Genomic DNA, 12,511 nt, shown 5'->3' with positions numbered 1-12,511 from the left:
CCCCTCACAGGTGAAGCATCTTGCAAAAAAGGAGGAAAGAAGGGGAGAGAGAGAGAAATCGAATCCAGACATCTGGGATCAAATGAAACTCTGCAGAATATGAAGCCCCCTCTCGGAAACCGGAAGGGGAAAAGCTGCACCCTATTCCTGCCCCCAAGGTGCCATGGGTCCTTAACGACCCTGCAGGCGAGATACGTTCCGGAGTCTCACGCGGGGCCATCCGGGTCCTTCTGCCCACCTGCTTTCCGTTACACCTGAAGGCTAATAGGAGGCAAAAGCATGACTCAAGGTCACCACGAGTCGTGGGGAAGCGCCCCTCTGGCCGCTGATAAACGTGAGTGATTACTCTGTAGGACAGACGCTGGCAAGGGCACCTGTCCCTTTAAGAAGCAAGGTGAGCTCACTGTTAATCATGTATCTTGACCGTGCTCCTGGCTTATAAGGGAAGCAGTCGCGTTCTGCATGGCTCGTTTATGACATCCATAAACACTGAATTGCCGACGGCTGTGCCCTGGGCCAGAACGTCCTCTACCGGCTAGAAGGGCTGGGGGTGGGAAACTGGAGCAGAGGTGAGTTCACCCCTCTGCTTCCCTGCACAAGGGTGGTGGCACCCCGAGAAGGAGGGACGGGGCAGAGGGTGCGCAGGGGCGGACAGGGACTCCCCTCTCTGTCACCCAAAGCAGAGCCCTGGAAAAGAGGCACAGAAATGTGCACCAATACCTTCAGGGCCTCAGGGGCGTCTGTGGCGCCCGGTAATGTGCATAATTTTCCCCGGTGCGAAGTGAGATCCCCGTTTGTGAAGGGGTAGCAAGCAGTGTTTGTTTCGTAAGTGCTCCGGAGAATGTGTCCGGTCCGTGTTTCTGGAAGGGTGCTCCGTATCTCACTCTGTTGCTTCCGGGTGAGACTGACAAGGGGAAGTACCGCTCGAGTCACAGCGACGGCTGGAGCTGCTCCGCAGTGTCGTGTGCGACAGCGGCCCCTCACCCGAGAGGGGTTCTAGCGTGAACACCCAAGCAGCCCACACATGCCTGGGGTGGGGGTGGCAGGGGCCGGGGCCGCCGTCCCCACGCCTCCTGCCCTCGACATGTGGGTTTGGGGCGCTGTTTGCGGTCACTGGCGCCGGGGGGCGGGGGTGGGGGTGGGGGAAGGCACGGGTGCAGACAGGCTCGGGTGTGGGGGGTACGAAAGCCCAGCTGTCCCCGTTATTCTGCTCAGGACAAGATGGAGGGACACGCCTGGCTGCTGACGGCATTAGCGCACCACGTAAACCCCCCTTAGAGCAGGAATTCTAGCTGCGCTGTCCTGTCGCTCAGTGAAACCAGATTTCCACGTCGCTCCGTGTGGGGGAGACTTGGGATTTCTCTGAAACAAGCAAACAATTCCCGGAAGGGCTGGGAGGGGCGGAGGCGGGCTCCACGCCGTCCGTCTGCAGCGGCCGAGGCGTCGGCGGGCAGCAGCGGACTCTGCCCTGGCCACTGGCGGGAGCCGCTGGGTAAACACCGTGGGGGCGGGTGCCCGTCCTGCCACCCGGCCCCCGGGCGTCTGCTTGGCTCTGTCCCAGGGGCCGGGTCCTGGGGCCACTCGAGTGCAGATCGGGGCTGACAGCCGGACCCAGCCTCCGCCAACCTCCGAGATCGCCGTGGAACCAAAATAGACTCTGCAGTGGGAGAGAGTCCACCAGCCGCAGCATGTGCCCCCGGCGCCGGTCACCTGGGGAGCCCGCGGACATGCGCCCACAATGCGCTAAGACAGGCAGCCCAGACCTGAAGAGGCGACGGCGAGCCTGCTGAAGCCTGCGTCCTTAGGACTGGTCGATGGGGCAGCCAGATCTTTGGTGTCTACAGGAGCCACGGGTGCGGAGGAGTGAGTCACGGTGAGCCGGGAGCAGCGCCCTTGATGTCCACCAGCGCCCGGGTGCGGGGACCCAGATGCGCTGCCAACACGCTGTCCCTACACCGCGACTCTCAGCCGCCTCTCCCTCGCGGCCATCGCTTGGGGCAGCGGTGGTCCCTCCTGGCCTCCATCCTGGCCTCCGTCCCCTAGGAGCCTCCTTTCCACCCTCCCCATTTTCCAGCCACGCTGCGCCGGCCGCATCCAGCGCTGACCCGCCCAGCCACCCTCCTCACTGCTGGGTGCTCCTAAAGCAATTCAGAAATTCTCAAAGCTGGGGCTCCTGGGGGGCTCAGTCAGTTGAGCATCCAGCTTTTGACTTCGGCTCAGGTCGTGATCTCATGGTTCGTGGGATCGAGCCCTGCATTGGGCTCTGTGCTGTCAACACAGAACCTGCTTGGAAATCTCTCTCTCTCCCTCTCTCTCTGCCCCTCCCCAACTCATATGCACGCTCTCTCTCTCTCAGAATAAGCTTCAAAAGAAAAAGAATTTCTCAAAGCAAAATACCTGAATACACTTTAATTTTTGAAAGTCAGTGTACACCACGCGGCACGTGGGCAAAAAGAGGTGAGTTTGCTGCGTGGTGTCAGATTCTTCTGATTTCTGACCGGGAAGGTTGGAAACAACTGACATTTGCAATTAAAAACTGCTTGTTGCTCACCCGAATCCAGGGGGTTAGGGCTATCGGAGGGGTCAGGGTTGCCAGCTGAGCACAGGCAGGACGCGCCTCCCCCCGGAGCTCAGCCCGTCCCCCAGGGGCTCACAGGGACCGGCACCCAAAGGAGAGAAGCGTGCCCAGGAGAGCTCGAGGCTGGCAGGGGCCCGCAGCGATTGAGGGGCCGCAGCAGCCAAGGCTCAGGCTCACGCAGCAGCGCCTGCCGCCGGCCGTGCGTCCACACCCGAGATCACGATTCATTTTCAGCTCTGAAGTCCACCGGGAGGAAGCAGCGGCCCGCTGCAGGAATTCCAGACAGCCGGGGGCGGGGAGATCCACTTCCTGATCAGGGCTCTGTTTATGGACGTGTGGGTGTAGCTGGCCTTTGTGCATACAGGCATTTTTGCCTCTTTGCCCCTGCGAAGAATGCAGGCCATGCACGTACCTGGAGCACCCAGGAGTGCGGGGACCGGACGCTGTCCTCCCTGGGAGCCCGGCCCTCCCTGAACAGCGGGGGGGGGGTGGGGGCCGAGTTGGCCCCATGTCCACCCCTGGGACTGAACCGGGGACGGGAAGGTACACGATGAGGGGACAAACAGCTTTACCTACGAGCGCTTGGGCTGGAAATTCTTTTTTTTTTTTTTTATGTTTTATTTATTTCTGAGAGAGAGAGAGACAGCGTGAGCAGGGGAGGGTCAGAGAGAGAGGGAGACACAGAATCCGAAGCAAGATCCAGGCTCCGAACTGTCAGCACAGAGCCCGACGCGGGGCTCGAACCCACGAACCGTGAGATCATGATCTGAGCTGAAGTCGGCCGCCCAACCGACTGAGCCCCCCAGGCGCCCCTAAGCTTTTTGCTTGCAAATAATTATAGGATAGTAGACAGTTGTAAGGAAAAGGACAGAGAGAGCCCGCATACCTCTTTCGCATTTTCCCGCGCGGTGACAACTTTGAAGCCATAATAAGATGTCACAGCCGCGCCGTGGATGTCGAGACAGTCCAGATGCACATTTCATCCCCACCGAGGTTCTTCGTCCTCAACCCCTGACAGCCTCTGTGCTCCCCATTTCCGTCATGTTGCCATTTCAAGAGTGTTCTACAGAGCGGTCGTTCACGTGTACAGTCAGCCACCCGTCCCGGTACGTCGCGGTTGTTACACACAGAGCTGCTGGGAACATCGTGAGCATAAACTTTCACTTCTCTGCCCGGGGAGCAATCGCTAAGTTGTATGGTGCGTGCGAGGTTAGCTCCTGCCAGAACCCGCCCAGCCATTTTCCAGAAAGGTCGCACCGTTTTTCCATTCCCTTCGGCAAAGTAGGAGTAATCCGGTTTCTCTACATCGTTACGGGCACTTGGGGTTGTCATTTTTTTTTTTTTTTTTAGCCTTTTTGACAAGTACGCTGTGACATTTCACTGTGGTTTTAATCTGTTTCCAAAGGGATTTATGCCCTTCTGTGCATTCACTTCCATAAAATGCCTGCTAGCATCTCCTGCCCCTTTCAGATTGGGCTGTTCTGCTTTTTACCGCTGAGGGGTTTTGGGGGGAAAGGGCAATCTGCCAGGTTTATTTCACAGAACTTACTGTGGAGTTCTGGCTGCTCTTTTCATGTTGTGTATTCAAGTCTCTGTCAGGTGGGCTGTACGGTGTTTCCTCCCAGACTGTAGCTGGTCTTTGCATTGTTTTATCAGCCCTTCTCACGGCGAGAGTTTTACTTCTTTTTTTTTTTAATTTCTTTTTTAGTGTTTATTTTTGAGACAGAGACAGAGCATGAGCACGAGAGGGTCAGAGAGAGAGGGAGACACAGAATCCAAAGCAGCTCCAGGCCCCGAGCTGTCAGCACAGAGCCCGATGCGGGGCTCGAACTCACAAACTGCGAGATCATGACCTGAGCCGGAGTCAGATGCTTAACCTACTGAGCCCTCCAGGTGCCCCCAAAGAGCTTTACTTCTGACGAAGATCACCTTATCTGTTTTTCCTTTTATGGATCCTGTTTGAAGTGTCAAGTCCAAGAACTCTGCCTCCCTCGAGAACCTGGAGGTTTTCTACATTCTTTCCTAACAGCTTCATGGTTTTGTATTTTACATCCATGGTCCATTTCATGTTACTTTTTATATAAACTGTGAGGTTTAGATCGAGTCTCGTTTTCCTGCCTGTGAATGTTCAACCGCTCCAGCACCATTTGTTAAAAAGACTGCCTTTCCTGCACTGAATTGCTTTGACGTGCTGGTCAGAATCAGCTGGGCATATTTGTGGGCATATTTTCTTTCTTTTTCTTTTTTTTTAATAAATTGAAGGTTTGTATCAAGCAAGTCTGTCAGCACTTTCCAACAGCCTTTGCTAACTGCGTGGATCTGTCACATTTTGGTAATTCTTGGAGTAACTCAAGCTCTTTTGTTATTATATTTGAATGGCTGCAATCTCATGATAAAATTTTAATGGATGAGGAGTTGCTTCTTAGGGACGAGCAAAGAAAGTGGTTTCTTGAGATGATATCTACTCTCGGTGAAGATGTTGTGAACATTGTTGAAATGACAACAAAGGATTTAGAATATGACCAAAAAAGAAATAGTTGAAAAAGTAGCAGCAAGGCTTAAGAGGGTTAAGTACAGTTTTGAAAGAAATTCTGGGGTCCCTGGGTGCCTCAGTCGGTTAAGCATCTGACTTCAGCTCAGATCATGATCTCGCGGTCTATGAGTTCAAGCCCCATGTCGGGCTCTGTGCTGACAGCTCAGAGCCTGGAGCTGCTTCGGATTCTGTGTCTCCCTCTCTCTCTGACCCTCCCCTGCTCATGCTGTCTGTCTGTCTGTCTGTCTGTCTCTCTCTCTCTCTCTCAAGAAATAAATAAACATGAAAAGAAAGAAAGAAAGAAAGAAGTTCTCCTGTGGTCAAAATGCTTTCAAACTGCATTGTGTGCCAAGAGGAACCTTTCATGAAAGGAAGACCCAATGGATACAGCAAACTTGGTTGTTGTCTTCCTTTAAGAAATTGCCATGGGGCGCCTGGGTGGCTCAGTCGGTTAAGCGTCTGACTTCGGCTCAGGTCATGATCTCAGTTCGTGGGTTCAAGCCCTACATTGGGCTCTGTGCTCACAGCTCAGAGCCTGGAGCTGCTTCAGATTCTGTGTCTCCCTCTCTCTCTGACCCTCCCCTGCTCACGCTGTCTCTCTCTCTCTCTCTCTCTCTCTCTCTCAAAAATAAATAAAACATTAAAAAAATTTTTTTTAATCAGTATACTTTATCTTTTTTTTACAATAGTTTTAACTATTCTAATTCCTTTGCATTTTCATATAAAAGTCAGAATAGGGGCGCCTATTCTGGGTGGTTCATTCGGTTAAGCGTTTGCCCCTTGATTTTGGGTCAGGTCATGATCTCACGGTTCCTGGGATCGAGCACATCGGGTTCTGTGCTGACAGAAGGAAACCTGCTTGGGATTCTCTCTCCCTCTCTCTCTGCCCCTCCCCTGCCACATGCACCTTCTCTCCTTCTTTCTCTCTCTCTGTCTTTCTCTCTCCAAATAAATAAACTTTAAAAAAGAATAATCGTGTCTATTTCTACAAAAATCTTGCTGGAGTTTTGATAAGAATTGTGTTAAACCCGTTTATTGGTTTGGGGAAAATTGACATCTTTACTATGTGGAGCCTTCCAAACCATGAACATGGTATGTCTCTTCATTTAGTTAGGTCTTTTTTTTTCTTTATTTTTTCCATCAGTGTTTTGTGGTTTTCACCATACAACTTCTGCATATGTTCTGTTATATGTAGACCTAAATTTTGGAGGGTTTTTTTAGTGTTTATACAATGGCATTGTGATTTTAATTTTGGTATCTACATGGTCATTGCTAGTGTATGTAAATACAATTTTGTACGTTTATCTTGTACCCTGTGACCTTGCTGAACTCATTTATTAGTTCTAAGAGGTTTTTGTAAATGCCCTGGAATTTCTTGTGTACACAATCACAATCACAAATTGTCGTGGGCAAACGGGCACAGTTTTGTTTCTTCCTTTCTGGTCTGCTTTTCTTTTTCCTGCCTTGTTGCACTGGCTAGAACTTCTACCACTACATTTAATGAGAATACTGAGAGGAGACGTCCCTGCTGTGTCCCAGTTTAAGCAAGAAGCAGTCGGGGCGCCTGGGTGGCTTAGTCGGTTGGGCGTCCGACTTTCGCTTAGGTCATGATCTCGCTGTTCGTGGGTTCGAGCCCCGCGTCGGGCTCTGTGCTGACTGCCAGCTCAGAGCCTGGAGCCTGTTTCAGTCTGTGACTCCCTCTCTCTCTGACCCTCCCCTGCTCACGCTGTCTCTCTCTCTCTCCTAGAAATAAATAAAATATATATATATAAAAAAAAAAGAAGCAGTCAGTCTTTCACCATCAAGTGTAATGTGAGCTGTAGGGTTTGGGTAGATGTTCTTTATCAGCTTGAAGATGTTCTCCTCTGTCCCTGCTTTTCTGAGAGTTTTTTTTAATGTTTATTTATTTTTGAGAGACAGAGGGCAAGTGGGAGACGGGCAGAGAGAGAGGGAGACGCAGAATCCAAAGCAGGCTCCAGGCTCTGAGCTGTCAGCACAGAGCCCAGTGAGGGGCTCAAACTTGGGAGCCCTGAGATCATGACCTGAGCCAAAGTCGGATGCTTAACCGACTGAGCCACCCAGGCGCCCCATCTGAGAGTTTATCAAAGGAACCGATGTTAAATATTTTTCCAAATGTTTTTTATGAATTGATAGATCATGTGTTTTTTTTCTTTAGCTGTTAATAAAGTAGATTGCCCTCACTGATTTTCAAATCTCAAATCAGCCTTGCATCCCTGGAATTAATCCCATTTGTTCTTAACGTACAATCCTTTCTATATGTAGTTGAATTCTAATTGCTAATATCGTGTTAAGGATTTTGCATCTATAGTCATGAGGAATATCGGTCTGTCGTTTCCTTTTTGTGGTTGTCTTTTTCTGGATTTGGTAATCAGGTTCATACTGGCTTCATCAATTGAATTGGGAAATGTTCCCTCCTCTTCTATTTTCTGGAAGAAATTGTTTAGATATGTGTTGATTCTTCTTTAAATGTTTGGTAGAATTCTCCAGTGAAACCATCTGCACCTGGAAATTGCTTTGGGGGAGAGTTTTAAAGTTAGAAATTCAATTTCCTTAATAGTTTTAGGCTGTTCCAATTACCTATGTTATACTCGGTGAACACGGTCGTTCATGCTTTTCTGGGAATCGCTCCATTTTCCTCTAAGGTTTCGCATTTGTGTGTGTCGAGTTCTCTGTCGTGTTCCCTTCAGGGTTTGTCGTCGGATCCCCCCTTCTTCCTGATACTGTAAATCTGTGTTTTCTCAGTGTGTTATTTCTGTCGATCTTGACAGAGATTTTGCCACTTGTTGATATTTTTAAATAACCAGCACTCGGCTTCATTGATTTTCTGCCTTGTTTTCCTAGCGTTTTTTTTTTTCATTGAGTTCTGTCCTTTATTAATTCCTTCCTTTTTCTGCTACTGTGGTGGGTTCATTTTGCCCTTCTTTTTCTCGGCTCTTAGATTAGAGTCTTTCCGCTCTTCTGTTGTAAGCATTAGTGCTATAAGTGTCCTTCTCGGCACTGCTATTAGCTATGTCTCACAGCTAAATTTGGATATATGTTGCATTTGCATTTACATTTGCATTCAGTTCAAGGTCTATTTTATTTCCTTCGAGACTTCCTCTTTGACCCTGAATTACATAGGAGTGCAGGGTTAAATTCCAAGTGTTTGAAGATTCTCCTATGATTTCAGTTATTGATTTCTAGCTGGATTCTCTCATGGTCAGAGACCGTGCTCTACATGGTTTCAATTATTTTACGTTTTTGGGGGTTTCTATGTGGCCCAGGATGTGGTCTCTCTTAGTATAAGCTTCCCAGGCATCTGAAAAGAATGTGCGTTCTGCTGTTGTTAAGGGATGTGGTCTATAAATATTGATTCTCTGCTGTACTTCTAAACTTATGTCAAGACCTCAAGATCACTAACTCTTGAAGGTTATAGGATATGCCTTTCTTGCCGAAGATTTCAGAATACGTGATCTAAAAGCCTGCTGAGTTCACCAAGGAGGCCCGTGATGCTCTCTCCCTGGTGGCTCTTGCTGATGGAGGCACCATTCGTCTCCCCCGGTGTAGGAATAGGGCCTCAGACCCACCAGCAGCTCTACAAAGGGACTCTTTCAAAGTGTCCTGGATGATGTTTGCACTCTGACAGTTTCAAGAGATTTAACAAGACTTCCTTTTTGTTCTCCTCATCAAGTCCTAGAATGCTAACGCCACCCAGAAGCTTGATTCATCGCCTTTTCGTTTGGCCAGTAAAGGAATGAGAGGTCTCAAGGGGCTAATTTATATTGGTTGTTTTTTAAATACTTTTCATGAAATTAGCATATGTTCATTATAGAAATATGTTAGATCTAGAGAAACAAGAAGAAAAAAGTTTGTACGTAATCTTACAACCCAAGTACATCTTCCCAAGGTCTTCAAAAACGCAATCACACTGTGTTCCTGGTTTACAACCTCTCTCTCTTTTTTTCCTGTCACCATCGACGTGAACATTTTCCAAAATATTATTTCTGGTAGCAGACCTTAGTTCCACAGGACAGATGTGCCGTCATCTATTTGATGTCCGTTTGATGGGCACTTGGGCTGTTCTGGTTCTCACCAGGTTTGGTAACACCGTGATGAGCATCTTCTGCGTCCGTGCATATGTCCTTTCCTAGAAATGGAGACCCTGGATCGGAACAGGGGATGGGAACGTTTTGTTTTGCTTTTGCTTTTACTTTTGCGCCAAACTCGATAATTGAGATTTTTTTTGTTGTTGTTTGTCTGGACAGGTTTGGTTTGGTTTTTCGTTAGCTTGGGTTTTAGGCATAGAGCCAGCAGAGATTACACGGCCCAGGAGTAAGTCCTGTGTGGTTTCTCGGTGTTTAGGGTGTGGACGAATGGCCGCCTGAGGCCAAGGCGTGCGGTCCCCCTTCCCGGGAGACGGAGTGCTGGAAAGAACGGGCCGTGAGCGGCTGGGCCTTCCTATGAGGCGTCTGGCTCCGCGCCCAGCCAGGAAACAGGAACACTGGCCGGTTATATTGTAAAGCCATCACCCAGCCCTGGTTTACGTGCAGGAACAAACTCGCTCACCCTGCCCGGCTTCCTCTGGCCAGGCCCCGCCATGAGAACGCCGTGCTTTACCTTTGAAATCTGCCTTGAACTTGCTTTGTCCTAGTAATTGCCCCCCATAAAACAGAGCCGGGCACTAAGTGAAAACTTCCCGTATTTAGAGACCGGTCTGGCCTGCGTTTTATGGCCGGTGCTGAGTCTGACAGGGCCAGAGCTCGGTCCCTCTGCCCAGAGGCCACTCACGCGGGTGGGTGGGAGCAGGCCAGGAGGGCAGGGGCCCTCTGAAGGCGGACGGGAAAACCCCAGGCCCCGGGGGCCCCCGCGCGCCCACCATGGGCCAGGGCGTCCCTGCAGTGACCCCGGCAGCTCCCCGCCACGGCGGTGGTGCCACCCGCCCGCGACGTCCCGTTTCAGGCCCCGGTGATCCGCGGACGCCTCCCGTTCTCCATCTGTCTTTCTCTTTCTCTCTGCAGAGAAAGAAGAACTAATCCAGAGCATGCTGACCCAGGTTGTAGAACAGTTCTCAAGGTACAGAAACTTCTAGACACATAGTCTCTGCAGAGGTATGCTTTTCTGCTCGCGGCAACGGTGGGCCCTTGCTCGAGGCCGTGTCGGCCGGCAAGGCGCCGGCCCATCGCTCACCCAGAGGGGCGGCCTTCGGGGGGGAGCCCTTGCGGGACCCCTGTAACTAAGGCAGCGCGGGTGGGGCCCACGAAGCGCTGGCCTTACACCAAACAGCAGGGGAGGTGGGCGCTTTGAGCCTGAGAGCGGACGTTGCTGAGAGTTTTCTCCACTGGCTCTCCTGGGATTCAGCGCTCAATCTACGAGAACTGACACCATTTTTACTTATTTATTTTTACTTTTTTTAAATGTTTATTTTTGAGAGACAGAGACAGTGTGTGAGCGGGTGAGGAGCAGAGAGAGAGGGAGACACAGAATCGGAAGCAGCTCCAGGCTCTGAGCTGTCAACACAGAGCCTGACGTGGGGCTCGAACTCACGAACTGTGAGATCATGACCTGAGCTGAAATCCAGAGTCTGGCGCTTGACCTACTGAGCCCCCCAGGCATCCCAAAATGACACCACTTTTAAAATGGGCTTCAAAATAAGCATTGCCACAGAGATCCTGTGTAGACATGGGGCTTCTTACCCTTCCGAAACATCCTGCCAGTCCCGAAGGACTGCATTCTGTCCCTTGGTTATTTCACGGTGGCTTCCTGCTGCCCCAGGGCCTATGGGTGGTGGTGCGCCCTCAAAGCCTAACTGCCGCTGCGCTGAACGGGCTGGAGCCTGGAGAGGACAGGGCGGGTCCCCTCAATGGCTCTGTGCCCGGCCGGGCAGGGAGCGGGGTGTGGGCTGTCCTGTGAGCAGACGACCCGGTGCTCCATGGACAGCAGGTGCTCACCGCCCTGAGGTCGGCTGAGGGTGGGCCTTCCCGCCCCCAACCCCCTCCCCCAGACACCGTGAGCTCCTTGAAAGCAGCCCCTCGCCCCTGCGCCCCCTACACGTGTCTGCCAGGCCCATCGTGATTTTGAGGATGTTAAGAGTCATGTTCTGGCTTGTTTTCCTTCCTAGAGCATTTAAAGTCAACGAACTGAAAGCCGAAGTCGCGAATCACTTGGCGGTGCTCGAGAAGCGCGTCGAATGTGAGTGAGCTCCCTGCCCCTTTCTCCTTGTCCTTTAACCTCTGCTTCGCTGAACCGCTAGGCCGCCGGTGGTGAGCGGCGAGGGGAAGTGAGGCGGGGCCGGAGGTGAGCGCTGGCGTCCTTGATGGCGGGGCGAGAACAGCATTTTGTGTCGTAACACAGGACGCGGCTCGAGTGCGCGGCTGGGGCCCCCGTACGTGTTCAGCAGCGGCGGGAGGCAGAAAGGGGCAGAATGAAATCTCGAAGCCGCCCCCCCCCCCAGGCCAGCCCCCTTGGGGGAGGAACTTCTGCTGAACAGAGGCATGAACCAGACACGCCGACGCCCCTGACCCCATGACTGGTTCTGGAACATGTGTGTGAGATCATCACCGCCTGCCTCCCGTCACCACCAGGGCAGCAGAAAGCACAGGAGAGTCGGTTCGGGGCTTGACTCAGGGACCAAGCGCCCTGCCCCCATGCCCAGGCCCCGACCAGACCCTACACGCCGGGAGGGCTGGCCCCGTGGCACAAAGTTTAATGCCAGGCCATGCAAACAATCCGGAAGGCTCGAAGCTGGAACGCAGGCTTCCCTCTGTGCTGCTCGGGACGTGTGCTTTATGCACATTCTTCACCCAGACCTTTGGAGCGAACATTGAAATACAGATCTCGTCACCCGTGTCTTTAACGCGCTTTCGTCGGCTCTGCCGCTGAAGCAGGGCCCTGCTGGCCCAGGCCGCCTAGTCCCGCGGCCCGTGAAGGGCACGGAGCAGAGCTGCCTCCCCGGCCTGTGCTCTTACCTCTGCCCAGCGAGGCCCCTGCCCCCACGCCGGTGCCCCTTCCAGAAAGCCGTTCCCAAAGGCTCTCTGTCAGGACGGCCTGTGGCTCGCAGAGGCCCCCCGGGCCTCCCCAGGTCCTGGAGGGGGCGGCCAGGCTTGCAGGGGGCGCCAGCCACGGGTCAGGCAGTTGTGATTAGTCGGGGGCAAACGCGGCTCCCCGTGGGTGGGCACCGACACCCCTCCGGGCTCTAGCTTGGGCTCCCGCGCTGTGCCCCCCTGTTGAAAGTTTGAGGGTGGACAGGTGAGGCGGCAGCGTGGGGGCCCGACGTCCAGCCTCACTCGAGAGCAAAGCCGGGTCTGTGCAGCTCTTTGAAGGGGTCCTGCACCAAACCCCTCCCTCCTGTGGAACAGGGGCAAAGTGGGGCCAGGTGAGCTGTGGAATGTTCCAGAGGCAGC

At 52.4% G+C, this 12,511-nt stretch overlaps 1 protein-coding gene across 7 annotated transcripts in view; it reads left to right on the top strand.

The window, feature by feature from the left end:
• PDE9A (phosphodiesterase 9A) overlaps nt 1-12,511 on the top strand; it is a 54,109-nt gene that overhangs the window by 18,590 nt on the left and 23,008 nt on the right. For 2 of the 7 annotated variants that reach the window (XM_039245492.1, XM_039245491.1), the window contains exons 4-5: nt 10,130-10,184; nt 11,230-11,300. In XM_039245492.1, coding sequence (XP_039101423.1) covers nt 10,130-10,184; nt 11,230-11,300 — 126 coding nt within the window. The other 5 variants (XM_039245494.1, XM_039245493.1, XM_039245497.1 and 2 more) reach the window with 5 other exon arrangements.

The sequence above is a fragment of the Hyaena hyaena genome, unplaced genomic scaffold (genome assembly GCF_003009895.1).
Source record: "Hyaena hyaena isolate Hyena2069 unplaced genomic scaffold, ASM300989v1 scaffold_254, whole genome shotgun sequence".
Lineage (NCBI taxonomy): Eukaryota > Metazoa > Chordata > Mammalia > Carnivora > Hyaenidae > Hyaena > Hyaena hyaena.
This window is presented reverse-complemented; position numbering and strand designations above follow the sequence as displayed.